General features: G+C 42.6%; 2 protein-coding genes across 6 annotated transcripts; one reads left to right on the top strand and one right to left on the bottom strand.

The window, feature by feature from the left end:
- Positions 1-1,153: 1,153 nt before the first annotated feature.
- tespa1 (thymocyte expressed, positive selection associated 1) lies at positions 1,154-8,982 on the top strand. Of its 3 annotated transcripts, none has more exons than XM_076267449.1 (12): positions 1,154-1,454; positions 1,794-1,958; positions 2,413-2,455; positions 3,469-3,521; positions 3,732-3,788; positions 4,366-4,402; positions 4,508-4,564; positions 4,727-4,822; positions 4,987-5,195; positions 5,357-6,537; positions 6,795-6,882; positions 7,382-8,982. In XM_076267449.1, exons 2-12 carry the CDS (start codon positions 1,814-1,816, stop codon positions 7,453-7,455), a joined length of 2,040 nt encoding a protein of 679 aa, XP_076123564.1. In that variant the 5' UTR covers positions 1,154-1,454; positions 1,794-1,813; the 3' UTR covers positions 7,456-8,982. The 3 variants fall into 3 exon arrangements, with proteins under 3 accessions (XP_076123564.1, XP_076123561.1, XP_076123565.1); XM_076267446.1 differs by having other exon boundaries at positions 2,404-2,455; XM_076267450.1 differs by having other exon boundaries at positions 2,404-2,455; positions 6,795-6,904.
- On the bottom strand, positions 8,877-17,908 carry tarbp2 (TAR (HIV) RNA binding protein 2). Of its 3 annotated transcripts, XM_076267455.1 has the most exons (8): positions 17,670-17,908; positions 16,941-17,243; positions 16,760-16,829; positions 16,013-16,130; positions 15,364-15,491; positions 14,398-14,590; positions 10,056-10,202; positions 8,877-9,920 (listed from the first exon to the last, which is right to left on the bottom strand). In XM_076267455.1, the coding sequence occupies exons 1-8, from the start codon at positions 17,720-17,722 to the stop codon at positions 9,913-9,915; spliced, it is 1,020 nt and encodes a 339-aa protein (XP_076123570.1). In that variant the 5' UTR covers positions 17,723-17,908; the 3' UTR covers positions 8,877-9,912. The 3 variants fall into 3 exon arrangements, with proteins under 3 accessions (XP_076123570.1, XP_076123567.1, XP_076123569.1); XM_076267452.1 differs by having other exon boundaries at positions 8,877-10,202; XM_076267454.1 differs by having other exon boundaries at positions 8,877-10,202; positions 14,398-14,587.
- Positions 17,909-26,770: the final 8,862 nt, after the last annotated feature.

Raw genomic sequence — 26,770 nt, 5'->3', positions numbered from 1 at the left:
GTTATTATTTGATCTGATGATATGCTACTCTTGTTTGAAGGAAACAAATAGGTCAAATGTAACAAGAAAATTGAAAGCTTGTCTCCAAGAATTACATTATTTATAACAGGAACATAATACACAGGCCTATATGAGAAGAACATTCACTATGTGTTATGTACCGCTGTTATGTAAGGTTTCTAACATACTATATGATGGAAGTTATAATATACGCAGAGACGGTTGATCTTTGGTATAAGTATAAGTATACTCCTTTGATCCCGTGAGGGAAATTTGGTCACTGCATTTACAATCCGTGAATTAGTGAAACACACTCAGCACCCACACAGTGAACACACAGTGAGGTGAAGCACACACTAATCCCGGCGCAGTGAGATGCCTGCAACAACAGCGACGCTCGGGGAGCAGTGAGGGGTTAGGTGCCTTGCTCAAGGGCACTTTACTTGGACTAGGCCACGGCTAACCAGTAGGTCTTCAGCTGTGTTCGCATCGGCAGTCCAGACATAAAACACTTAAAAGATTCGGTTTAGGGAGGTCAGTGGCCCCAGTGTACCATCCTCAAGGTTTTGGGACCATAAAGGTTGTGAATTATATTATGGAAAGTCTGACACCTAGTGGTGACTAAAGAGCATTTAAAATAATTACTTGAGAAAAATGTATTAGGCTAATAAGCACCATAATAATAGGCCTACATTATTGACTTGTTTCATTTTCATAGGATACCAGAATACAAGGAAGTTTACTGTCACATGCATATAGTTACTGGATGTAAGAAATGCAGTGAAATTATGTCTGGTGTCAGCCTATTTGTGCATAGTTGAACAAACTAACTTTAATCACCCATCAAGACTCATCCACTCTATTCACTGTCAGCGCAAAAGGCTATTTGAAACTGTATGGACAAAATATAGGCTACGTTCACGTCCACATAACACTTGACTATCACCTCCTCCGAATGCTCATGATGACTGTTTGCAAGCGAATATCAACCACGTAGGCTATTACTTTTTTCTTCCGACAACAGGTGTAATTTTTCCTAAGTGAACTATAGGCAGGGCCAGCCATTGCGCTGCTAATACTGAGGAGGCGTCACATCTCTCCAACAAGACCTAAAATGATAACCGACACTGGAACATCACTACGCCATGGGCTGCACAGGTTCAGGATATTACACGCTAGGTGCTAGTGCTGTTTCAGTTCTGTCTTCTGATCGCAGCATCATTTCCTCCTTGGTTCTTCATGTAGCCTAACGACAATAGCACGCAGTCTGTCAAAAGCGCGGACACGAAACTTTGCGTTGGCGGCGAACAATGCTCTAAAATGGGGATCCTCGGGAGCGTACATGTAAAGATAGAGGGAAAACTCAAGGATGCCTCGTTGCATAATCAATATCGGATACCTGAGCGGTGAATAGAGTGCTTAATTTGAATGATAGGCAAACCGGCATAGTGAAGGTATGTTATGGACGTGAATCTCGCATCAGTTCGTGACTGGTTAGGCTTATAAATAAGTTGGTCTTTTCGTATGTCTCAACAGTGTTTGGCTTTTCATATGTATGATTATCGATCATAAAAAACGGATTTTCACTGTTTGAAGTTAATAGCCTTCGACTGTGAAGTCGATGTAAATTGCTGCTGAACACCAGCCTAACATTCTTCCTGAACTTAAAAATTTTTTAGCATATGGGTCGAGGTTATTTATTCATTTATTTCAAATATATCATTCCATTCATACGAGCAGTGAGGTTCTTAAAGGTTGGCCAGAACGTGTAAAGGTATCAACTTTTTCTTCAGTTCGCTATTATCTGGACCCAATGGAGACGCCGTCCCCAAATGTCAGGCGTCATGCCTGGGTGCACAGCAGCTGGCTTACCCTGGAGGAGACGGAACATCAGGCCCCGTACCCAGCAACCACAGACCTGCACCTGTCCACCCAGGAGGATGATGTTTTTCTGGGAGGTCAGTGACATTTTCGAACCAAATCTCCAGTGTGGCCGTGCCGACCACAGAGAGGTAGCAGGAACTACAATAAACGGATTATTATGTCGTTTTGAGGAAGGGAATATGAGCTTATCTTCTTACACACCTGCGGAATGCTTTGCTTTGATAAAATGAATTTCCTCATTCATTTTCTTTGGGAAATCTTTGAGTGAGAGCGAGAAGTCTAAAGTTAGACAACAGCAATAGGCTACAGGCCAATAAACCAAGAAATGAAACATAAATAGCCTAGACCACGCAGCCTCAAAGACAGCACAAATGTTATGTAACTAGTGCAGATTGACGCTGCAGCATAGCAGAAACCACCTTAGGGAAAAAGCTGACAATAATAAGTGTTTAGTATGTAAGCAGAGGTACACATCTTGCACGTTCACTCTCTTTGTCTCTGCATGGTGTGTCTTTTGAGTTTCCACAGGATGTGCTACAGGAAAGATTGAAAACTGGCTTCAAGGTTGTGGGTAAGTATAATTGTGTATTGTATTGTGTATATTTGTGTGTGTGTGTGTATGTGTGTGTTTGTGTGTGTGTGTGTTTGTGTGTAGAGACATCTGCTCTGTCTGTGTAGACTTGAGGAGTGGCATAATGTGTTTGTTGGCGGCAGAGCATTAAAAACAGATGAATGGAAAACAACAAGACTAGAGATTTGAATCTAGCATTACATTATTACACAGGATTAGATGTTAAAATCCCTTGTGCCAAAATCCAAGGTAAAAACACATTCAGAAGCCCCTGCTCAAGTTTAACTTTAAAAAGCACACTACCCACAAATCCGCCAACAAATGGTCACATGGATGGATTCAGTTACAGTTAAATAATACAATGTTTTCTCTACTCAGGACATTTCTTTTGTATTGCCTGAAGATATATTATGATATAATAAGCTTGGGAAAGCCATGTAAAAATAGCATGTTACTTTCTTGCTGTAATATTTATGTAGTCCAAATATGAGTGCACTCACATAATGACCATTTGATAGAGTGGCTATAAGGATATTCTTATTCTAAGTGAGTCTTGCAATTATCCATTAGAAGATTTAACATTGTACAAATACAATTTCTGTCATATTGCTGTGTCTAATGGAGGGCCATGGTATGGTATGATGTCACTGACTAAAATGCTATTGCCCCTGCTATAACAATATGTCAACCCCAAGACAGCAGGCAAACGGCAGCAAATATGTTTATTTTTCGCCTTCAGAAATCAAAGTCATTCAAAACTATTTTGTGATGATACCCAGAGTTGTCATGTGCTGAGATAGGATAGCAGTATTTATGTAAAGATGGGAGGCTGGAGCAGAACACTGCAGTGTCTGACATGTGGTGCTTTGTGGGTATTTTTATCCCAGTGACTGGCCCTATGCCCACTGTCTACCCACAGGCACACGCAACAATTCAGAGCTGATAATGTGTACTTAGTGGTTGATGACTTAATGGTAGCTAATTTTTATCACAAACACATTAACCCTTCACAGGCCAGCCACTGGACTAGAGGAGGCGAGAGCTGACCCTGCTCACTTAACTTTGGGTAAGTCCTCCTAAAGCAAACAGAAAACCGTTGCAACCCCGTTGCTTTGTTAGGCTTGAGAGCAAGGGTGTAAGGTTTTGGCTGAATGCATCTCTGATCATGGAAAGTGCTGACCTTTGCTACATTTGCCTTTGTTATCTCACCCTTGTTGTCAAGTTAGTCTAGATTCTCACCCATGTTTAGTGATAATGCTCCTCTTACCTCCCCCAGAGTCTTTACTGAAAACATGTAACAGTTTTGAAGATGACCTGAGTCTAGGAGCTGAGGGTAAGTGAAGGAAAGTAAACTTAGACAGAGGAAACAAAACAGGAAAGACTGTCATGGGAAGAGGTGGGACTGTGTGTGACCAGCACACTTATTTCTCTGTTTACGTGTGGGAATTTGTCCAGGTTCCAGTCAACAAAATGTCATTTTTTTTAATACAAAATTATTCAGAAATATGAGTGCTTAAGAGAATAACCACATAAAGGATGCAATGATAAAGCCTTTCAACAATTGTCACTTCATATTGCCAGGGCATGAAGCCAAAGCAGGAGACTGTACATGGTGGCTACAGCCCTTCTCCCAGCCTATTTCCATTGCAGCACACAGTTCTATTGCATTAAAAACAATGGCCTCTTTGTAGCATCAAAAGCCTACACCTCTTCCTTGAGTGACATCCTTGTGGATTTAAATCAGATAAAACTTATCTGTAAAACCATGTGTCTGAAAAGATGGATCCGTTGCCACTGACAGCATATGTTTGACATGAGTATTAGAAGGGCGGAATGAATTGTAATGGAAATGCAAATGATTGTTAAGCTGGGTGAAGGTGTGTCTCAGACTAGTCTTTCTTTCTGCCTAGCCACTGTGTTGCATGATGTGGCCAGACCATCAGTGGGGTGAGAGGAAATGTTGCTTGTCTTATACAAAATTCAGATGTTTTGCATGTGCACACTGTCCCTCACTCACATGGCTTTGTTGTTGGCTGTGTGTTGCATCACCAGGTGCCGTCCTGTGCTCCTGCCCCCTCCAAAATCACGTCAGAAAAAATTTACCACAAGGTTATTATCAGTGTCCTTTGGCGTCCTTTCAATATCTGCTTCAAATGCATTTTGCAAATCCACACTAATGATTAAATGCTGTAATTGTTGTGCAATAGCATGTAACTTTGCTGTGGCAACCTAGGAGACAACCTAGTTTTGAGAATGTGAATGTGTTCACAGCACACCGCAGCAGAGGCTTAGTCTTCCACTCTTTAATATGGGCCAGAGCATGGCCTCCAGCTGCCTGTCCTCCACCACCAGTAAAACGGCCTCAAGGTAAACACATACCTAACATACCTGACTCCTCCTGCCTGTGTCTGTCCTAATAATGTCACTGTTGACATAAATCTCTCCATCTTCTCCACTCCCTCCACCCCCACCTCTCACACACACATTCTCTCTCTCTCTCTCTCACACACACACACACACACACACATTAGTATCTCGGAGGTTCTTCAGATGTGCACAGAGGATGCGGAGGAAACGCTGTACCAGCTGGGCTTTGGCTGTGATGAGCCCCAGGTCACGGCGCGGATCCCTTCCCGTTTCTTCAACTTCCCCTCCCAACTGCGCGGCATCAATTTCCGCCTCTTCTTGGAGTCACAGCTCCGTCGGGTCAGTCAAGAGGACCCAAACCTGTCACTTGCTAGTGAGTGGAATATCATACAATGTCTTTTGTATTCTGCCCTTATATCGTGTCTGGCAAGCCTTATGGTTTGTGCCTTTATGTTCTGGCTATTGGTATGTATTTTAGTTATGAAACACTGAGCGGTCTTTCTTCCTCTCTCTCTCTCTCTCTCTCCGGTGCAGGTCGTTTCAGGCAAGTGGAGGTGCTGACAGCGATGGCCAATGCCTTTTACTCCCTTTATTCCCATGTGTCCAGGACTCCCCTCCAGAAACTCGCGCCCCCCGAATTCAGCTTTTCCCCTGCGGCTGAAAAGCGGATCGGGGTGCGCTTCTTCGGCAGTGTCCGCAGCGAGCCTCGCTCACCCGTGGAGAGGCTCAAGGACACCGTTTCGAAAATGTGCCTCTTTGCTGGCTCTCGTACCTCCGACTCCACATCACCACACAACTCACCCAGGAAGCGGGGCAGTATCCCCGAAATACCGACCCAGTTGATAAACACAGACACAAAGGCTTCAGGACATTCAGAACTTGAAGGGGGAAACTGTGCAGGGCTTGCAGAAAACAATATGGGACATGTCACTAAAGTAAACCCTAATATAGAAAGAGCAGGCAAGGGATCAGAAAGGAGGACTTCTGAGGATATGACTCATCAAACAGGTCTTGACAGCACTGAGCACTCAAGCACATTGTTATCAGGTTCAAGGAAGATCTCTCAAGACTCGGTTAATAACTGCAGGGTGAGGCTCACATTTTCTGATCCTGGCCAAATCCAGAGTGCTGTTGATGACGCAAACATTCCAGAAAATTCCAAAAGGCCAGTAACCCTCAACCTCCAGTCGCATGCCTTGTTTCAGGCTCCCATGGCCCTTGTGCCTAAGGTGACTCATGACTTTATCTGCCCTCCGATTGTAGAGGAGGTGCACCAAGCACCTTACTGCAGTCCACTGGACTTCAAAACCTCAGTGCCCCATAAGTGCTTTGGAGGACAGCCAATTTCAGACATCTCCATCACAACTTCACCCTCAGAACTGAACGAACAGACAGTTCATTGTAACTTACAAGAAGGTGAACCCACAAATATCCCTAAAACCTGTTCTGAACGTCATTCGGTGGATGGCGAGCCGTCTGCACCATCATCTCATCCCAGCAGGAGCAGCCGTGTGTCCCCATGTCAGATACTGGTGACAGGCTGGGAAGGTGAAGCCATGCACGGGGACACAGCAGAAGATCCTCCCTTCAGTGCCGTCTCTGCTCAATCTCAGACACCGCTCTCAAACCGGAGGTACCTAAGCCCCCTCAAGGGTGCAGAGCAGGCCCGACTCATCCACGAACCCAAGCACGCCAATTCCTTTGAACTAGAAGAGGTATGTACCATGCTCCTTCATCTACAGTTGAGTCATCCAGCTCAACAACTGCACGCCTCCACAGAGGCAACGAATGCCCACTCACGTCACCCTATTAGCTCCTGTGCTGTTGCCTTGTTCTGATGGAAGTGATAACTGTGAAGACAAGCGCTAGTTTTGCTATCCGCCCCCTCTCAGTGTTCTCAATAGTTCCCATCCATGACTCATGATGAATAAATGGATTGAAGTATAAGTAGAAAGTTGTTGTTTTTGAACAGGTTCACAGTGCTGGGGAAGATGATGTTGGACAATCCGACCTCGGGACACGTGCCTCGTTATCCCTCTCGGCTATTGGTCAGCACAATAGTGAGTTGATTTGATTCCAAAAGTGAGTTGATTTTAGCTAGAGCTTGCTTTTATCTGAAGCCAAGTATGGAACCATTCTTTTAAAAAAGAAATGAAACAATTATAATAGTTCAGGCTGTGTTAAGAGGCCACAACACCTCGTCAGAAGAACTTTGCTCTTAAACTTTCTCAGCATTACCACAGCGTAGCATAAGCAGTGGCTTCCCAGAAGTTTCAAAGCAACAGTAAAAGATGAAGTGAATGTTGGGTGGTGCTGTGCTGTGCGATCATCACTTTTTGAGCTGCTAAGGCGTTGGTGTGAACAGGCTTCTCATCTTTATTATCTCTCTGTCAGTGGTGGGAAACCTCACGACAGGAAGGGAGATAAGCTGGCGCAGCATTTGGCCTATCTGCAAACGGCACAGGCAGTCACAACGACAAAGTGCTAGAAATGCATTTGCTATGCTGTACACTCATGTAACCACCACTGTGTCTTGACTTTCCTGTGTCTGTACTCTAGGCTTGCCGAGGGGGGAGAGTTTCCAGTCAGACAGCAGTGGCTACGCCGAGGATGACTTGCACCTTCTGGCTTAGGAATCCTCTCAACCAGATTGTCACTCTGTTTCATGATTGGGCCTATGTGTACTGTAACACGTTGTGCAAAACAGTTTTACTAGCTTTTAAGTGTACTTCAAACCTTGACCTCTGCAGAGAATTTACATGTAAGCGTAATTTATTTGTAAAGTATACAAATTAGGCCACAATGGGCATTGTTTATGCACTGTTTATCAAGCAGAGGACTAGGATACTGTAATATTTGCATTGCCATTGTCTTGACCTTTACAAGTAAAAGAGGATCAGGATGATGAATTTTTTGATTGCTTAAACACAAAAATGTGAAGAAACCCAGCTTGTGAATTTTTAAACTCAAACCACTACACAGTTGTTTGTGAAACATTAAACACACGTCCCTACTTTAGATACAGAAATCTAACAAAATGCAACGTCTTTGCCATTTCAAGATACTGCCTTTCAGAACTCACCTTTCAGAGCTAAGCACTGTCTTAAACAGAAATGGAAAGTAGCCAACATTGCAGTGAGAGGAAGAATTGGGATGACAGGGGGCGTCCATAGCAGTAGATGGGTAGGGAGTAATCGGAGTACCCAGAAGCCCATAGCAGTAGATGGGTAGGGAGTAATTGGAGTACCCAGAAGTCCATAGCAGTATGGGTAGTTAGTAATCTGGGTACCCAGAAGCTCGCATGCTGAACCAACAGGTAGGGAGAGGAAAATGATTGTGGAGGTAGACCTGCTGGAAGCACTTTCACTGTAGTACGTTCTCTTTAGAATGTTCTGCTACGGTTTCATTTGGCAAAGCATCTGCAGCATTCTGATACTCTTGTCTAGGGTTGTGTTAATGGTGTGTAGTGTTTTGAAACAAGTGGGCCTGGTTTTCAAAATTGTGCTGAAACAATCAAAACAAAAACCTGAAGACTTGCAAAGAGGCTGCTTTGTTTTCGCATGGCCTTACAGTGTTGCGTATGTGTATGGCCGCTACTCAATGGCCCATACATGGGACATGGGTGTAGTTACCTGCGGCATCATTTGAGAGAGTTCCAGTGTGCTGGTTTCCTGGCTAAGCTCTCATTAACAAATACAGGGTCCATGGAAACCGGCACGTTGCACTAAATTATGTGTATATAGTTTCCCATTTGAGTGTGTGGTATGTTTAATAACGCAATGGCTAGCCACAGTCCTGTGCTTGTGACGATACTGTAGTGCACGCTATCTGAACTCGAGAAACAGGAACAGTGACACTGCAGATCCTCTGTGATGTGAGCTGAGCCAGCTGAATGCATTTCCTCGACTGCAAATTACCGTCATCTTTCCTGCCTTTCAAAAATGCTACTGAAAGTCCTTTGTGTTGTGTATGATGTGTTGATTTAAAAATAAATTGCATTAATTTATATTACAGAGAACTTACTTGCATCAAGCACACATTAAATCAAGAGAAGTGTATTTAAAAGACTTTATTAAATGTATTTTTTGAAAATGTTGTAAAGCAGACAGGTGTTTGACTGCTATAATGTATTACAGTAAATAAAGTCCAACAAAACATTATTTGTACAATTGAGAATGCATTCATTTCTCCATTTCCCAGTTTCTCTCTATGTATTGCCCATTTCCAGAAATTGTGACTAATAAAAATTCTGAAAATATCTCAGTCACAACAGGGAGCCTTCTCTTTTTAATCCCATGGATTCTACTGTACTGGATCTGCCAGTAATGACACTAATTTGTTACATAACACATACTTTGTAGTTGAGTTGATGTCTAGTGATTTTTTGGCAGCTGAAAATGCACATTATGTGCATCTTCCTGAGGTGATCATAAAAGCATAGTTTCAGCACATCATGTTTGGAGCATCATTTTAAATTTGGGTACAGGACAGAAATATTAAGTCTAACAATTATTAAAACTGGGCTTGTTCTTAAAAGGTAATTAGTTCTGTCAGTCACCAACTCTGATTATAACTAAAACAAAAATGAACACTAGCAGTTTGTCCAATTACCCTTGTAATCTAGAGAGTGGATACGTCAAATTTCTAAAAATGCCAGTGATCAGATTGGCTAATTATTTCATGTCATGGTTAAAAAGGCCACTGCAGTTTAAGAGCACAATTTAGAAACATGTTAATGGCTAAAAGCTAAACACACTAGACATATATAGACAATTTAAACATCAATTGTTAAAATAAGTGGGGAATTGCAAGATAAACAATAAGAACATGGGACTCTCAATAGTAATAACATTTGCTAGTGCAGCACATAGTTCAATAGGAAAAGTGCAACTAGACTTTAAAATGAATATAATGCACTGCCACATTATATCAAAGTTTAACTACACTATATGCTAAATCTAGATGGAGGAGAATTGTTCAATTTTGTAATCCATAGGGTGGCTCTACAGCTCTCAAATGAGATCTTGCATCAGGGGGAAAAGTTGGAGTAACATCACTGGGAGTCACAGAATCCCACACAAACCCTCACTTCACAGAACTGAGGAAATAAACAAGATTTGGAGAAGGTCACCTTAACCATTTCTAACAACAGCCCCTTAAAATAGAGGGGGTAGAGAAAAAGGGAAAGAAAAAAAGAGTGAGGTCTTGTCAGCAGAACAGGGTCATTTCCCACCTGCCATGATTTTGAGGTACTGAAGTGCATTGTGGGCAGCGTTTGCCCGGGCGGCATCCAGGCTGGGGGCGAAGCCGTGGCACACGGTTATGGGCTGGGTGGAGAGCTCCACCAGACACTGGCACAGGCCACTCAGACTGCGCTCCTCTGAGTGAGTGAGAGAGAGTGAGAGAGAAAGAGAGAAAAAAAGAAAGAGAGAAAGAAAGAAAGAAAGAAAGAAAGAAAGAAAGAATCAAATGATTTTAAAAGTCACAGAAAATCTTCTGCTGAGACTAGAATTAAACCATGAATTAATTTAGACCCATTCCATACTGGTTATTGATGTACAAAGCTTAAAGCTTTTTGCTACAATAATGCCACCTAGTGTTGAAATTGGTTATATTGCTGCAATGTCTTAGCCTGGCGGGGCCATCCTATATCATTGACATGTATAGTCTGGCATCGAATCATTCACCTCGCTTAATCCAAGGGGCGGGCAGAGAATTGTCTTTCAAACTGCCTAGGCATGCAATAGGCCAGCTCTACGACCATATCCGTATCCGGTCGGCAAAACGGCAAATACATCCTTCTTCGAAAGGAATGACTTAAGTGCATTGTGTTGATCTACTTTCAAAGAAAAGCACAAGTCCAACTCCTCCAAAGTTGACGCCAACGCCGATTCAAACAACCGCTCTTCGTTTGCCATAGCCACCTTCCTTGTTGTTCACCGTCGCAGGATGTCGTTATCCTGTTAAGCCCGCCTTAAGACTCTCTAACGAAATAGAGCGCTGTGATTGGCCGTCATCCACGGTGTTAAGCCAATAGAAATTCCTATGGTTCGATACTAGACGTACAAGCTGAGCAAATTAATTTGCCGCCGCTAGGGTGCGTCTAGATTTCTAGGCTAGCAATGTCTGACATCAAGCACATAAATCATAGCCTACATTTACTGACTTTGATTAGGTTAGACAGACATTCAACCTACATCTTTATCGAACATTGTCAAAGCAGGAAGACAAAACCTACAGTGAAGTAGACCAGTGGTTCTCAACCTTTTTTCAGTGATGTACCCCATGCAGCCAAGTACCCCCTATCCAGCGCAAAGCATTTTTAGTTGAGAAAAAAAGACTTAAAACAGAGCACTGTGACATCAGTGTCTAATTTATTAAACTTTGGAACCACGACTCCATCCATAAACTTCAACCACGACTCCATCGTTTGAGTTTGGGTTGGGGTTGGGTCGAACCATCCTGGTATGGGGGGGGGGGGGGGGACTCTGGGTTACAGGATAATTATTTTGAATAGCTTACTGAAATATAAAATTAATTTTATGAACTTATATTTTCCTGAAATATTTATAAAATAATTGTTTTTTAAAAAAGTATTTTTGCATGGATTCTACTTTTTAAATCTATGTATATTTTAACCATAAGTTGTTTTTAGGGCATTTTCACTACCTTTATTCATAAGGATTTATTCTGGTCATTGTAAGTGCCAAACACACATGTTATATATTGTTTTTTCAGCAGAGTCTAGGCTATCCAGATCTGCCATCATTCCATGTATTAGTACTAGCATTGATTTTATTTTGATTTTTAGAATTAAAATTAGAATTAAAATATAGAAAGCGTATTATAAAAATTCTTATATTTTGACATTTATCTCACCACAGCAAGCTCATAGCTCTACATGCATTTCATGTGTGTGTAGGGCAGACTGTCCTGAATCGGGCAATATCATTGCCATGGTGGAGGGATAATCGGGGGCTGAGCAATTTACAAACATATTTGGTGTGTGCCTTACAGAAATAAATGCCATTTTTTTATTTAGTGATTAAAAATGACCTTTCTGCGCTCCATATCTGTGACACGAACTGATCTGACCTGACTTGACCCGAGTTTACGTGTGTGTGCCTATGGTGTCTGCACTCATGATTCATTACAACTTTTTACTGCATTGGCATGAACAAAGTAAAGGCAAAAAAGGTGTTTCTTTGCGAACAAATTGGGATGCAATGTGAGCCTTGAATTGGATGCCATGCAGGAATTTGGTAGGATCTCAAAACCGGATTATGAACATTCTTTGCCATAGAGAAACACACAATAGCGTTGGATTATAAACATGCTTATTTGCTACAAAAACAGACAAAAACGTGAGGTAAGTCGAGTTATATGAAGTTATTATTTTGCTGTCACTTCGTCTGTTTTATAATCCAGAAGGATGTATTTGTTATCAAATGATAGCTCCGTCTCCTCTTTCATCTGACATGCGTGGCATATCTATCTGATCACAGGTCAGCGAGTAATTCAAACGAGAGTAATGGGTGTGCAGCATTGGTTTTTGTACATGACGTTATTATTTTGCAGTCACTTCGTCTGTTTTCATAAGCCAGAAGGATCAACATACTTTCAATGGATAGCCCCGTGTCTCCTCTTTCATCGGATATGCTTGCCATATCTATATGTTCACGGGTTCGCGAGTAATTCAAACGAGAGTAATGGGTGCGCAGGTGAACGCAGAGAAGTATAGACTTTGCAATTTGATTTAATTTCATGTTTTTTTTTCTTTTCATACTTTAACGTACAGACAATACAGTACAGTGCGTGGTTTCGTTGGAAAGCCCCACTTCTGCTTTGTCACGTAATAAAGGTTTCATCTCGCTGCGATAAACAGTTGCGGAGCAATATAACAGAGAAGAAAGGGTGTGTTTTTTGACGCACTTTGCGTCAATCGGGTTCTAAGGGTTAAAATCTCACGTACCCCCATTTGAGAACCACTGAAGTAGACCACAATATATGAAAGAATAAAAAGCGCACTAGCATAGACATTGCTTGGGACTTCACTTCATCTACATTACTCAGAAAAGAGTCAAATCATCAAATACATATCTGAATGGGAGGCATCTGATATCTTAAGTACCTAAACCACTAAGCCAGCTGATCTGGGATAACTCTTTTTGTATAGCCTACATTTGATCTTTCCTGCTGAAAGATGACCAGACTGCTAAGACTTGAGAAAGGCCATGGGCAGAAACTTCTCTCTTATTAAATCACTGTGGCATCTGAGCATCCAGAGTGTGCAGTCTTCCTCTGGTTTTCATATCACGTATCCTGTGACCAGCACCTCGCAAAGTTCCAAGATTCGGTGTGCATTCACTTTTTCAACACACAGACTGCTTTTATCGCCACAGATATTTAGTTAACTCGGCAAGATCTAGGCAGGCAGTTAAGTAGCCAAGTGAATGTGAACTACTCGTTAACTACAAACTCCCCGGAGAATACAGGCCTATATCACACAAGGCATATTTTTCACACCCTTTCCATGAGTACAAATACTGAAGTTTGAGAATTACCTTAATTTAATTTAAGATGTTTGAGAAAACATGAATGAATATAAAGAGTTTAATTTAAATGCTTTCAGAACCTCTCTGAGAATGTTGCTACTAAATATTAATAGTAATTTTACACAGAAAGACAAAAAAAAGTTGCCTTAAAATAGGCCTACATCTTGAACAAACCAACCCAAGCCAGACTGGCTCCATTTTATCCCCGGAGATAGGGTGGGAAAATATGACTAATCGCAGACTTTAAAGTTTGCGGCTGGGTCTTAGCCCTGGATCCTACCCCCGAAATAGCCTCTGGCATCCCACTTAAGGATGGCATTGGGCACATAATTTGGTGGTTGATTTACAGACTGCGCTTGAGATTCATGGGGCCGACCACAGCCACTCCACTTACATATTTGCAATAAGTATGGCGAAATTAGATAGGCAGCCACCAACCGCATATTTCCGACAGAGGTGATTAATTAGTGATGCGAAACTACAGTGTAGAGTTTCAACAAAGCCTTTCCAGAGCTGAAATGATAAAATATGTTTACTTGCCATACTAAATCTGAACTTTATATTGATTTTAAATCTGACCCTCCTGAGATGAGATTAATCAGTACAGTGACACAGAAGGACCACCTTTTCCACAGCTAGGTAAGACTAGAGCTAGGAGGTGGTAAGGACTTTAGTATACCATGCTTTTGGACTTGACTAGGGGTGGATAAGGATGTATTTTTGTGTCCATTACAAAGTTTTTGCACACATCATCCAAAATATCCAATTAGAACAACTTTCAAATACCTTTTCCAGACGCAATTGTGGATTAGTAGGGGTCAATAAAGGTGTTTGTTTGTCCATTACAAAGTGTTTGCACACATCATTCAAAAACACTCAAAAGTCTCAAAACTTTTTTGGTGCGGTTACAAGCAGCTGCTGTCAGGCGATGTTTCATGGTATTGGCAATAAAGCACTGACTTGACTTGACTTGACCTAGAGCGTGATAGAGGAGCAGCTTGCGGGCGAGGCGAGGCTTACCCAGGTCCAGGTAGCTGACGTCGAATCGTTGCTCCTCCGACAGGTCGTGCAGCAGGGAGCAAAAGTTGGCGGTGGAGCTGGCCGTGGCCAGTGGGTGGCTGCGCAGCTGCAGGATCTTCTCGCCGGCCGAGTTGCGGAGCGAGTCCCAGGTGCAGCCAAAGCCCTTGCACTTCCCACCCTCCAGACGGTGCTGCTGGAGCACGAGCACAAAGACACAGTGAGAAGAGATGCAGCAGCAGTGGCAATGTCAGTTTAATGCCATATCAGCATCAAAGACTAGGTCATGGCAAAAAAGGTCTAATAAAACAATATAAATTAGAGATTAAAAACAAACAAACAAATATAATTACATAAACAACACAAACAATATAGTATAAGTATATATACTCTTTTGATCCCGTGAGGGAAATTTGGTCTCTGCATTCATCCCAATCTTTAAATCTACATTTGATATACCGGTACATTCCAGAATTGCAGTGCTGTCCTACCCAGAGGTTATGATTATTACCTCTAAGCTCACGGCCCTCAGCTAGTCTATATTCATTTATACAGCGCCTTTCAGTCAAAGCCACAATACAAGTGGCTTCACAACAACACCAATACTGAGTATAAGAGACAGGGCAGAACTAGAAAGGCCAGTAAGGCACAACAGAGTGGCTTTATGAGTTTGTGTTTCTGTAGATAGTATCAAGAATCATGACATGGCATTTTTCACTGTACTGAATGACTTGCATCTAACATGTTCGTTGTACTGTTTCCTCTACAAACAGGAAGATGTATCAACCATCCTGCAAAAACAGTAAGACAGCTGAATTTATGTGTGTGTACACATGGACCAGTACCAAACAGTCGCCATAGGCCCACATTCTCAACTTCATTAACATAATGTAGTTGCACTGATGTGCTAAATAGCATAAAAGAAAGCAAGCAGTAGCTACAACATGACCATGAGGTAAACATTCCCACCATAGTGAAGGTATCGTCCTCCGCCTCAGCTTCATGGCTGCTGCGCAGATCCACTGGCACGTCATGGATCCTGGAGAGCATCTTTGCTGCTGCGTTGCGCTTGGCAAGCTTCTTGGATGTACCACTGCCTATTAGTTTTTAAACAAATGTTTCACAAGAATAAATTACTTTCCGTTTTTAAAGAAAATGTGTCTCTGTGCTTTAAAATACCATTATGGGCCCTAATTTATATCGTGGGCAAGTACAAAGTAAACCAACAAGCAGGTTCTTGCGTGTGAACTACAGCCACCATTGTGGCATGTGGGAGGATTGAAGTGACTCATCAATGTTGCGGTTAAGGTCCTGCCTATGGTGTTAAATTAAGAAATTGATTTTACTTAGTTATTAAATTAGCTTTAGTTAGACTTAAGATTTTGGACTTGCCCATCATTCAAATTAGCACCCTGTATCCATCAGCTATTCATTATAACACTGCTGGGCATCAATTCTGCAACCAATACAGACATTACAATATCAACAAAACCCGTTTATAGACTTGACTGTTATACAAAGTGATATGGATGACTTGGGCATTGGTCTTATTGTGCCTTAAGGGGGAAGTCTTTGAAGCGTGATTGCAACAGGTGATTCTGCACCCACTCAACATTACCGATTTCAACAAATCTCTCCACGCGGCAGGTCATGGTGAACTCTTTACGATGGGCAGGCCCGGACTCCTGTGTCACCGTGTACTCAGGCAAACGCCAGCCTTTCTGCACCACAAGCTCCTACCAGGAGAATGGGGGAACAGATAGAGGGACAAAAACTAGACAGTGAAGAGTGTGAAAGGAAAACTCAGGCAATTTTTCACATAGATCTCTGTTCCTCGAAGTCACCTGTACCTGTATCGGTACGGGGGGAAAAAACAAAACAAATCGGTGCTACCTAGCTCGAGCTGCTGCAGCCAACAGCCAGAGCAGCCAGGCAGCTAGTGTCACACTCTGGGAGGGGCATCTTCAAAATCATGCCCCCATAATGTTGCACTGTAGCTGCCTGGCTGCTCTGGCTGTTAGCTGCAGCAACGAGCTGGGTAGCACCAATTTGTTTCGTTTTGTTTTTCGTACTGACAGTACTCTGTGACCTCTATGTGAAGTCTTCTTTAAGAAGAGTGGGGAGCTGAAATGGGTTCTCCATCTTCAACAGAAATAATATGAAGAACAGCCATGTGATGTAGGGGAGAGTAAATGTAGGGGTCACATAGCATAATAGGGGTTTAGTCACTTGTTGCCGATATTGAAAACATAGGCACTCAAGGATTAAAATTAAATAACAAACACCAGAGAAAGAGAGAGTAACTCCTATGTTTGATTCTAATGTCTAATGTCAGAATGAACTAATGTCAGACATATTTGATCACCTGTAGCGCTCCTACTGGATTGCACTCGACTTGCTGAGTAGAGCTGGTTGACTTCATTTCTGCTGGGATGCTACAAGAAAATACATAAAGTAAGAGACAGATAATCTTTTTCTTTCTTTTCTTATGAACACACTGGCCTCTCAGGGCCACCATAGGACACTATATTGAAACCAGATTTTACCATTCTCCATCTAAAGACATGTCGACTCCAGCAAAACTCTCTACTCCAGCGACTCCCCCTATTCCCCCTTTAAGCATTTTGAGGGCTGCCTCGGCGGCTTTGTGCTTTGCGGCCTTCTTGCTGGGCCCTTGGCCGGTGCAGCTGATGTCGCCCACGGAGACGCGGAAGGTGAAGTTAGGCTGATGGGCCTGGCCCTCGGCCTTCAGCAGGTCATACACCGGGGTCTTGCCTATCCGCGTTCCATACTCCTGCAGCAGACTGATCGGCGTCTTCCCGGGGTTCACAGCCAGCATTTGCTCAATACTAACAGCAGAAAAGGTAAGTCAGCTGTCAAACATAAAAGCACGTGGCTCTCAATACAAAATTCAGGCGCGCTAATCTTTTCAGTATTGCTGAGGACTCGGTCAAACTGTGGGCAGCTGCTAAGACATTGTTACATAGCTGATGTTCACTTCAACAATTAAATTGGAGCTAAAGATGTAGCTGGGCCAGAGCACTGACGTTAACATGCTAGTTATATCTCGTTTTACTGAGCTCCAGGCAATGGTAGCTGTTACAATAGCTAGCGTTACCAAAACCACAGTGGCAGTAATGCTATGAATTGACAACACTGTCGGCATCACCCTCTCATTCAGTTAAGGAACACAAAAGCTAGGCCGAAATAATCGTTGACTAATACCTGTCAACATGTACGTTATTCTAAGGGTTGCGAGGGATAGACCATGTTACCTGGAACACCCAGAGTTTCTCTTGCAGTTGCCCGGGCTTTTCTCGTCGCTCATTCCCCACTAACAGAGACAAAGCCAGTCGGTTTCGGATTGCAAACTCCCCCCCAAAAATAAAATTAAAATCCCTAGATGTCATTAATGGCCCCTCAAGCCGAGGAGGCAGCGACATAAGGAGACTGCGACCTCCTTTCGCAGTCCCTCTGCAATGGCAGTGTATTGGAAATATTTCTCTATGGGAAACATTTCCTAGTTTCGAGCAACTTCCGTCGCTGGTTCTGACGTCATAATTCTTGAGGTCGGCAGATCCCAGAGCCATAAAGGTTACCTTATGGCTCTGGCTGATCCTACCTATGGATCCTACTAATTATTGTGTTTTCATAGATATTGTCAGTGCAGTAATGAAATAACAAATGAGTAAATGTAAATGTACATTTATTTATAAAGCACTTTATCATACAGAATGGTCATTCAATGTGCTTTACATGTTATGATACAAGATTAATCAATATTATACAATATATGTAAAAAAGCAACATGAACAGCAATTTAAAGACAAATTCATATTATTTATGACATTAAATAAAAAAAATAGAAAATAAAAAAAAACTCACTTTACAACTCTCAAACCAAAAATCAACAGATTAATCAAAGGCAGTAGAAAATAATAGAGATTTGCATTTCTTTTTAAAACAAACAACTGTTGGAGCAGATCTGATCTCCATAGGGAGTTAATTCCTGCAGTACGAAAATGTAATTTCACCCTGTTTAGATTTGACCCTGCGCTACCAGCAGACCAGCGTCAGTAGATCTACAATATATTTTAGGCCCAGGCCATTTAGTGCCTTATAGACAATAAGTAGCACTTTAAATTCAATTCTAGACCTATAACTGGGAGCCAGTGTAAAGACCTGATGATTGGGGTGATGTGAACTCTTTTCTTTCTTGCTGGTGCATTTTGAATTAGTTGGAGTTGTGGACTTTTGGGGGAGGCCAGTGAGGAGAGCGTTGCAATAATCAAGTAAGTAGGGATATTGGCTCTCTGATCATAGAAATGATTTCCCCCCTAAATTGTTCATAGCAGGCTATCATTTCAGATAAGCATATTAGTCTAATTTACTTTAGACAATATTGCTATTGTTTTTTTTATATATCTTTCTTTCGTTGTTTTTTTTTATATTGTTTAGGCTACATAACAATTAAAACATTAGTGAGGCTAGCCTATAATGTGAGTGAGGGAGGCCTATTATTTTGTTTATTCAATTGGGCTAAATAATACACTTGGAGAAAGTACATAGGAATTACAAGTCAGTGGCTTGTTTAAATGTAATGGCCCAACCATTTTTTTCCATGTCAGTGTAATTCTTTTTTGAGGATTTCCATTGGTCTATCCATTGGGCTACTCAACTGAATACTTCCTACAAATCTGATGCCTAAATTCATGGGCAAGTGTTGACAAATCCATGAAATGCTATGATCTAGTTTACCTGAAGGGGGCAGAATTTAGTTATACTTGCTGTAGGTTTTGGTGCCTTACATTCACTTCTGTCAGTGGTTTTCAAACTGAGGTGTGGGATTCCCTGGGGGTTCGTTATCAGAGAGATCATGGAATGATAATCTGTCAGAATTAAAGAGAACTTAAATAAAAATTCTAGACTTTGGTTTTAAACCTGTGCTTTACAGTAGCTCTAGATGAAGGCCTCCAATTCACAGTGTTTCCATAATGTTCCTCCAAAATTGATGCTCTGTTTACACAAACACAAATCTCTACTTGAGCCTCTAATGACGTAGCCTACCGTTTGAGCTTGAAGATGCAGTTCACAAGCTTACTAGTAACAGAACTCTAGGCAGCCTTATTTTGCCACAGCAGTAACAGCTAGACATTGGATGAGTGCTAGTTGTCAACTGGAAAATAAGAAGTTGAATTCTCAAAGGCAGCCAAGGACAGGGTTTATTAGTACCTCAGATAGAAAGAAAAATACAGGACAGCCATCAGGAGCACTCTGCAATGTTTGTTTTAAAATATTGCATGTCCCACTACATTTTAGCCATTCTCCTTAGATATAGGATGGCCCCGCCAGGCTATAGATAAACCAATATCAATATTGGTTTGTCACAGAGGAATGTCTTAAATGTAATTGAAAAAGCAGTATTTTCTAACAAATATTCTACTTCCTTTTTAAGAATGGAATTTTACATTCACCTTACAGCTGAAAACCAATCAATGGGTATAGTAGTTAAATAACTATAACCATGCATAATGATTGTCAGACATCATGTAGTCTAGTCGTTTGGTGCAGTGATACAAGCAGGCATCAAGGAAGAACAAACTTGGATATCATAATTATGCTATTACTGCGGTTGGCGTTTTACAGCTTCTGATGTCTGTCCTGTATTATTCTTTCTATGTGAGGTACTAATAAGCCTTGTTTTCTAACCTATCATTTTCTGGTGTGGGTTTACATTTGCTGCTATTTAACTTGTTAATCTAACTGCCGTTACAGAGTTGGAGCTTAATGGCAGCACGCTTAACATGACTTCTTCAGGCAATAATTTTTCACGCAAAATGTATGATCCATGTGCACACGCACGCACGCACGCACACACACACACGCACACACACACTCACACGCGCAGGCACGCACGCACGCACGCACACACACACACACACACACACACACACACACACACACACACACACACACACACACACACACACACACACAAACTCATTCACATAAGCACACCTATACTCACACACACACAGAGACATACGTGCAGGCACCAGCACACACACATGCATGCACGCACGCACGCGCGCACACACACACACACACACACACACACACACACACACACACACACACACACACACACACACACACACACACACACACACACACACACAAACACTTCCCCCTCTTCTCTTGGCCCTGTATCCAGGCATTTGATCCCCCCATTTCGCTCAAGCCAAAATCATCAGCAGATTCAAGATATCTTTTAAAGAAATGACTTGAGTTATATGAACAATTTTTTCCTCTCTCAATATGCTCTGTTTCCTTTTTTGTGTGTGTTTTGATCCCTGCTCTTGTGGCCGGACCGTTCTGTGGTGAGGCGCGGGTTCGAGTGGCGCTCCAGTGTTATTTTTGGCTGGAGCAGTGGTTGGTGGCTCTGAGAGAGAGAGAGACAGAGAGAAAGAGGGAGAGAGAGAGAGAGGAGGTGGAGGGGGGATCACTCTCAGTCCAAAACCGAGGCTGTTTAAGGGATTTCTTGCCTGAAAGAATCCCTCTGTAATGATCAGAGTCATTATGGGCGCACACAAAGTCTGAGACGTGCCTTTGCGCTTTTAGCTAATTTCAACACACCCATGCTTACAGTATACTCCCCATGCATAAAGAATCACTCAACCAGACAGTCTGCACCGGACGACCCTAGATATGACTCCATTCATGACAATGAAACAATGAAAACAATAGGCGGTGTACCTCATATGATGTTTCATTGTTTTGAAGTATTTTCAGACTCTATTTATCTGAAACTGTTATATAACATTTCACAGTTAGCTTTCTAATAAGCACACAAATTCTGATGGAATGGCATAAAGTGTAACGTATATGTCAGACACTCTCTCTATGTTTCTCTCTCTCTCTCTCTCTCCATAGTCAGGATGCTTTGTGCCGCGTCAGGCATTTTTGCTCTTCCCACTACACTCTAAGACATTATGTAAAAAAGATGTTTTCTTTCTATTTCTGGCAGCAGATCAAGTGAATTAGATTTTTTTCCATTTTGAGTGGTGAGTATATATGTGTGTCTGGCACGTCTGTGTGTGTATGTTTATTTGCATGTGTGGAAGTGTTTGTGCATGAGCATGCGCATGCTTGTCTCTATACTTGTGTGTGTGTGTGTGTATGTTAGTGTGTGTGTGTGTGTGTCTCTCTCTGTGTGTGTGTGTGTGTGTGTGTGTGTGTGTGTGTGTGTTTGTCCATGTATGTGTGTGTGTGTGTGTGTGTGTGTGTGCGTGTGTGTGTGCGTGTGTGTGTGTGTGTGTGTAAGTGTGTGAGCTAACCCACAAAGATATTTCAATTTCTCGGGGATATTAAATAAACATGCAGCGGCAGCAGCAGCCCCAGCAACACGCTTGCTGCCTGCCAGTCGCTCTGGAGGGAGGGGGGGGGGGGGGTTGTGGCCATGACTCTGGGGGGGTGCAGCGTCTCATGGTCAGGGCCCCCGCCGGACACGCTGGCGCCTCGCTCTGGAGGACTTCTGAACCACCACACTCCTCCGCCAAAACCCTGCCAACCCTTCCTCTCTCATCCAACCCAAATCACTCACTTCTTGCCTGCCTCTCTCTCTCTCTTTCTCCCTCTTTCTCTCTTATTCTGTCTCTTCTCTTCCTTTTCTTCTTCTCGTTTTCCTCTCTTTCTGTCTCTCGCATCCACTCACCCTTGTTCTCCCTCTCTCTCATTCATTGTCAGTCTCCTTTCTAATTATAATCCGTTGCTTTCGTATTGTTCTCCTTCGACTCGCAGAACTTCTTGTTGTGACATCTGGAACCTTCACCTTTTTCGCATTTCCTTTTCTCACATTCATTTACCTCTTCTCTCTCTTCTCTCTCTTCTAAAACAGTTCCCCTCTTCAAATATTCCCAGGAGGTATTTAGTGGCCAACACTGAAGGAACAAGGATGGTTTGTGTAGTGTGTCAGAATAAAAATACCATGGCAACGTCAGATTCTTTAATATAGTAAGTGTTTAGTGAAAGCCAATGGTCCATATAGCACGGTGGGCCTCATGCATATATTTGCCGTTGCCAGTTCAGTCACTAATCCTGATCTAGTTTGTGCATACTATATGATTAGGTCTGTTTAACCTGTTTAAGTATAACAACTCCAATATTTTGGAAGAGTTCCGAAGTATTTAGAAATTTGGCATAATGGCGATAATGTATAGAATATTTCACGATGGCTATCCTTTAATTTCAAGCTATGTCAATTTGAAAGTAACTTCATCATAGGGTCATGTGGTCATAATATAAAATTCATATGTTGAGTAAAGACTCTTGGCAGCTTCTGTAATTTCGGTTTCAAAACCTGATCAGTCTGAGGCGTCTTTTCTGTGCAGCCCTACAGTTTATTTTTACTGCTACAACCAGGGGACACAAAGTCCCAATAGCCTGTAAAACTGTAAAAGCCCAACATCTGGCAAACACAGATTTAACGGGTTTCCCCTGGGCCATATTTGCCAGATATCCTAAACCCAGTGCTCTGAAAAGATGCATATCAAAAAGACGTAAAAAAAATATAAAGCATGCTCAATTTTCAAATAAGAGTTAATAAAAATAGAAGAGGACATTGGGAAGTTGTGACTGAAGTCCCATTAGCATCTAACAGCATTATGAATTTGGAGGAATTAAGGAGAGAGGTTGTCTATTTTGGAGTGTCACATCTCATTTCCTCAGCTTCCATTTTTTTCTGGAAGCAATTTGTCATCCGGAGGACATTAAATGGGGAACATATTATCTTTTTACAGGGGCATGGAGTCGCCCACAGCCTGCCCACAGTCCCTATAAACAGAATTGGTTCGTTTAGTGGTGCGTTTGCCTGCATCTCAGAAGTTACACTGGGCCCAGTCAAAGGGCAGAGGCCTGTAAAGAAATTCAGCTTTGCCATGAAAGGGCGGCAGATAAGTACAGCTAAGCATCGGCCTGATGGAGGCACAAAAGATTTAATTGGGGGCAATGATGATCAATCTTTCTCACCTTTGTGAAAACTTAATGTTCTCTTTCCTCCTCTTGCACTATCAGGGATTAATCTGACCCTAATGCTGACCCCTTGCATCTTGTTTTGGTTCACAGAGGTCAGCCCTGTTCTTGTCCAGTAGTCTTAAGGCCTTATCTTGTTTTTTTTTAGCTATTGTTGTAGTTGGTTGGCCCTCAGGGTTGATCAGTCACCCCCACCCGAACCCCTTCCTCTTCCCTGAAAGAGGGTTCAGGGACACCTGTGGACACCTGTGCCTTTGTCCTTCTTTAAATGATGCCCCCTACTTCACCCAAGGGCTTGGGGGAGTGTGAGATTGAGAGAAAACCACGGCAAGCCTTTGTCAGAACAGACACTGGCTTCCCCACATTGTCAGGGGCGCATGTAGATCCAAAGACCTATGTCACATTCCACAGTTTGCTTATTTTTACATTTGTGTTATTTACAATTACCCAAAGGGTACCCAGAGGGAAAGGAAATGAGTAGGTTGGGGGTTTCAACACAATATGATAGAGTGTTTTTTTTTTGCAACGTACCTACATTTTTTTTAAACGTACTTACAGACAGTCTCAAACAGTGAGAAGTAAAATGCCATGTCCAGCAGCCACTTTTTTCCCCTTCGGATTCAGGGAATGTTCTCGGAATGGCCAGTGTGAAAGGGAGGAGGACACATGTGGAACTCTTTGTCCAAAGTCTCTCTTCTCTCCTTTTTTCAGTGTGCTACTAAATATATTTATCTTTTTTTTCACTGCCTTACTAGAAGTGACTCTCAAATCCTGCCAGTTTCTTTTATTTCTGTCCTAAACGGAGGGGAAGAAATGTAATAAGGCAAGGTTACCACTGCTACTGGTGTGTATAAAAAGTAAAGAAAGAAAAAAACAGCAGCTGTCCGAGCCACTGACCATCCCCTACTCCCCGCTCTCCCCTCCTCGGCCCCTCTTCCTTGACACACCCCGCTCCGTTTCCCCATCTCGCTCTTTTATGTTGTGGACTTGGACCGCGTGCCCACTTCAGACCACCATAAACATGTCAGAGCCTGATGACAGAGTCCGCCCTGAGATGTTTTATATAAATTGAGCTCAACTACAGCTCATTAGATCCACTAAATTGGAACCATGCAGCGGCAGGGAAGTGCGGAGCGTTGAGCAAGACGGGGGGCAAGGGGGGGGGGGGGGTCTGTAACTGAGGGGCTCGAGTGGTGGGTTGGGAGGTGGAGGCAAGGGGTGGGAGGGTGGTGGTAGCAGTGGTGGTGGTGGTGGCCATGGGGGTGGGGGGTGGGGGTTTAGGAGGACAGGTCTCGCTCCCGGGGACCCCACCCTTTCCTCTTTGGGTGTCACCCTACAACCATAACTAACTTTTATTGTGCCAATTAAAATGGAAATAGCATCGGTCCCAGGCCACGCCTGCTCGTGGGGCTCTAAAGTGCAAGGCGTGAGGTGGGTCCTGTGGTGTGAAGGGACCTGTGGAACATCTGACCGGATTTATAAGAACACACCAAACATCACACGCAGAAACAGGACAGAACACCCGGTCAGCACAACGTGGAGACAAATCCGGAGGTTTCCGCACAGAAATCTCAATATCGTGTTGCATTACAAACATAACATGGCCTAAATGAAATCAATGCAAACTAAGAGAAAAGCCTCACCAGACATTTTCTTATGCTCTTAAAAAAGACACCAAGGGGACAGGTTTATCGCTGAGCTGGAACATTTCTCAAAATCTCCAATTGCTGAGGATAGACCAGATAGATCACCATATACTTTAAGTAAATATACGATACAATGAAGAGGTCATGATTTTATGTAAGCAATTTAGCTTCAGTCCTTTTCATGCTTGGAGCTGATTTTGTAACTCTTACTCAAGCGAGCCCACTGACCAAAACCTGCAGATTGTCCCATTCACCTCCCTATTTAGTTTTAATTGAAATCTTTTGTCAGGCCATAGCCCCAGGTACAATCCAATAAACAATGCAATTACCTCCCCCCACCCCTCCTCCACCTCCTCCTCCTCCACCACCACCACCACCACCCCCCAACCCCAAACTTTGCAGGAGCTTCGGTAGGAGTAAATGACCCTCTCAGACAGTGGAGAGGCGTAATTGCCTCAAGCGTAACTACAGTGGTGCACTGAAAGGGATCATTGTGTCCAGGAGAGTTCATCTGAGTGAACTGCTTTGTTTGTGCCGCAAAAACTAATTAAGGTATTTGGTCAGCCATGGGGCAGGCAGACAGAATGTAGGAGATACAGCAACAAAAAGGAAGAAGAGGAGGAGGAAGAGGAAGAGGAGGAGGGGGTACTACAGAAGGAAATAGACAGCATGGGGGTCTTACAGTTCTCAGGCACTGTGCCGGAATTCAAGCATGGGTCGGGCTATTTGAGACTGGAAAATAAGCAATTAAAATAAAATAATGGCTTCAAAAACTTTTAGTTTATGCACAGAAATGTTCCTTGCTTTAAGCCTAGGGACCATGAGGGGAGGGCAAGGAAAAGAGAGAGGCAGAGACAGAGACAGAGAGAGACTGAGAGAGACAGAGAGAAGCCGGAAAGACAGAGGGTGTTTGGGTGCACACCCGCGGCCCTGTGTTTGTTTGTGTCAGGCGGCCGGATTGATGTGGAGTGTTAATATTTGTGCTGGGCTGCAGTTTGCTCCTGACGGAAGTGTGCTTGGTGTGCCGTGGGCATCACTCCCCCGGAGCTGTGCTGACATTACTGGGGGCAACGGAAAAATGAATTAACCAACATGTTTACTTTATTCAACGCCACTTTTGACATGATAGGACACTTAGCAATCATCTCATTACTGCACACAGCACAGGCCACACAGCATGGGGGAAACCTGGTGGAGTTCAGTGGCACACTGAAACTGTACAATATAAATGAATTTCATGTTCAGAATGTTCCTTTCACATACTCCAGTGCACAGTGGACTTCTCAAACCAGGAAAAAAGAAGTCACAGTAACCCATATTTTCTCCCCGCTGTTAGAGTTACCCAACTAACCAAGTTACCTTGGTACTCTCAGGACTGGAGCAAAATAATTGTCTTTATTTAGTTTTCTGGCCTTTTGTGTTATAGTGTGCTACTGTTATGCTACCTACAATATCCTGAATGTATTATTTTGATAACATTATTTTGATAAAACAAGTTTTTCATGTGCATTTGATTGAGTAATTTGCTCTGAGAGACAGACTATTAAATAATATCCTTACTGGTAGAGTATGTACAACTTTGGATAGATAACTCTGCCTACCTACCATCATTTCTGTTAATACCTTTCCCATTATATGCTCATCAAAAACTAGTCACAGATACGTCAAAAATAAATATGACGAAAATTTATTGGCAAAAA

The sequence above is a fragment of the Alosa pseudoharengus genome, unplaced genomic scaffold (assembly GCF_046254945.1).
Source record: "Alosa pseudoharengus isolate Yale_2024_CS ecotype anadromous, Long Island Sound unplaced genomic scaffold, YU_APseudo_1.1 YU_APseudo_1.1_scf_5, whole genome shotgun sequence".
Classification (NCBI taxonomy): Eukaryota; Metazoa; Chordata; class Actinopteri; order Clupeiformes; family Clupeidae; genus Alosa; species Alosa pseudoharengus.
This window is presented reverse-complemented; position numbering and strand designations above follow the sequence as displayed.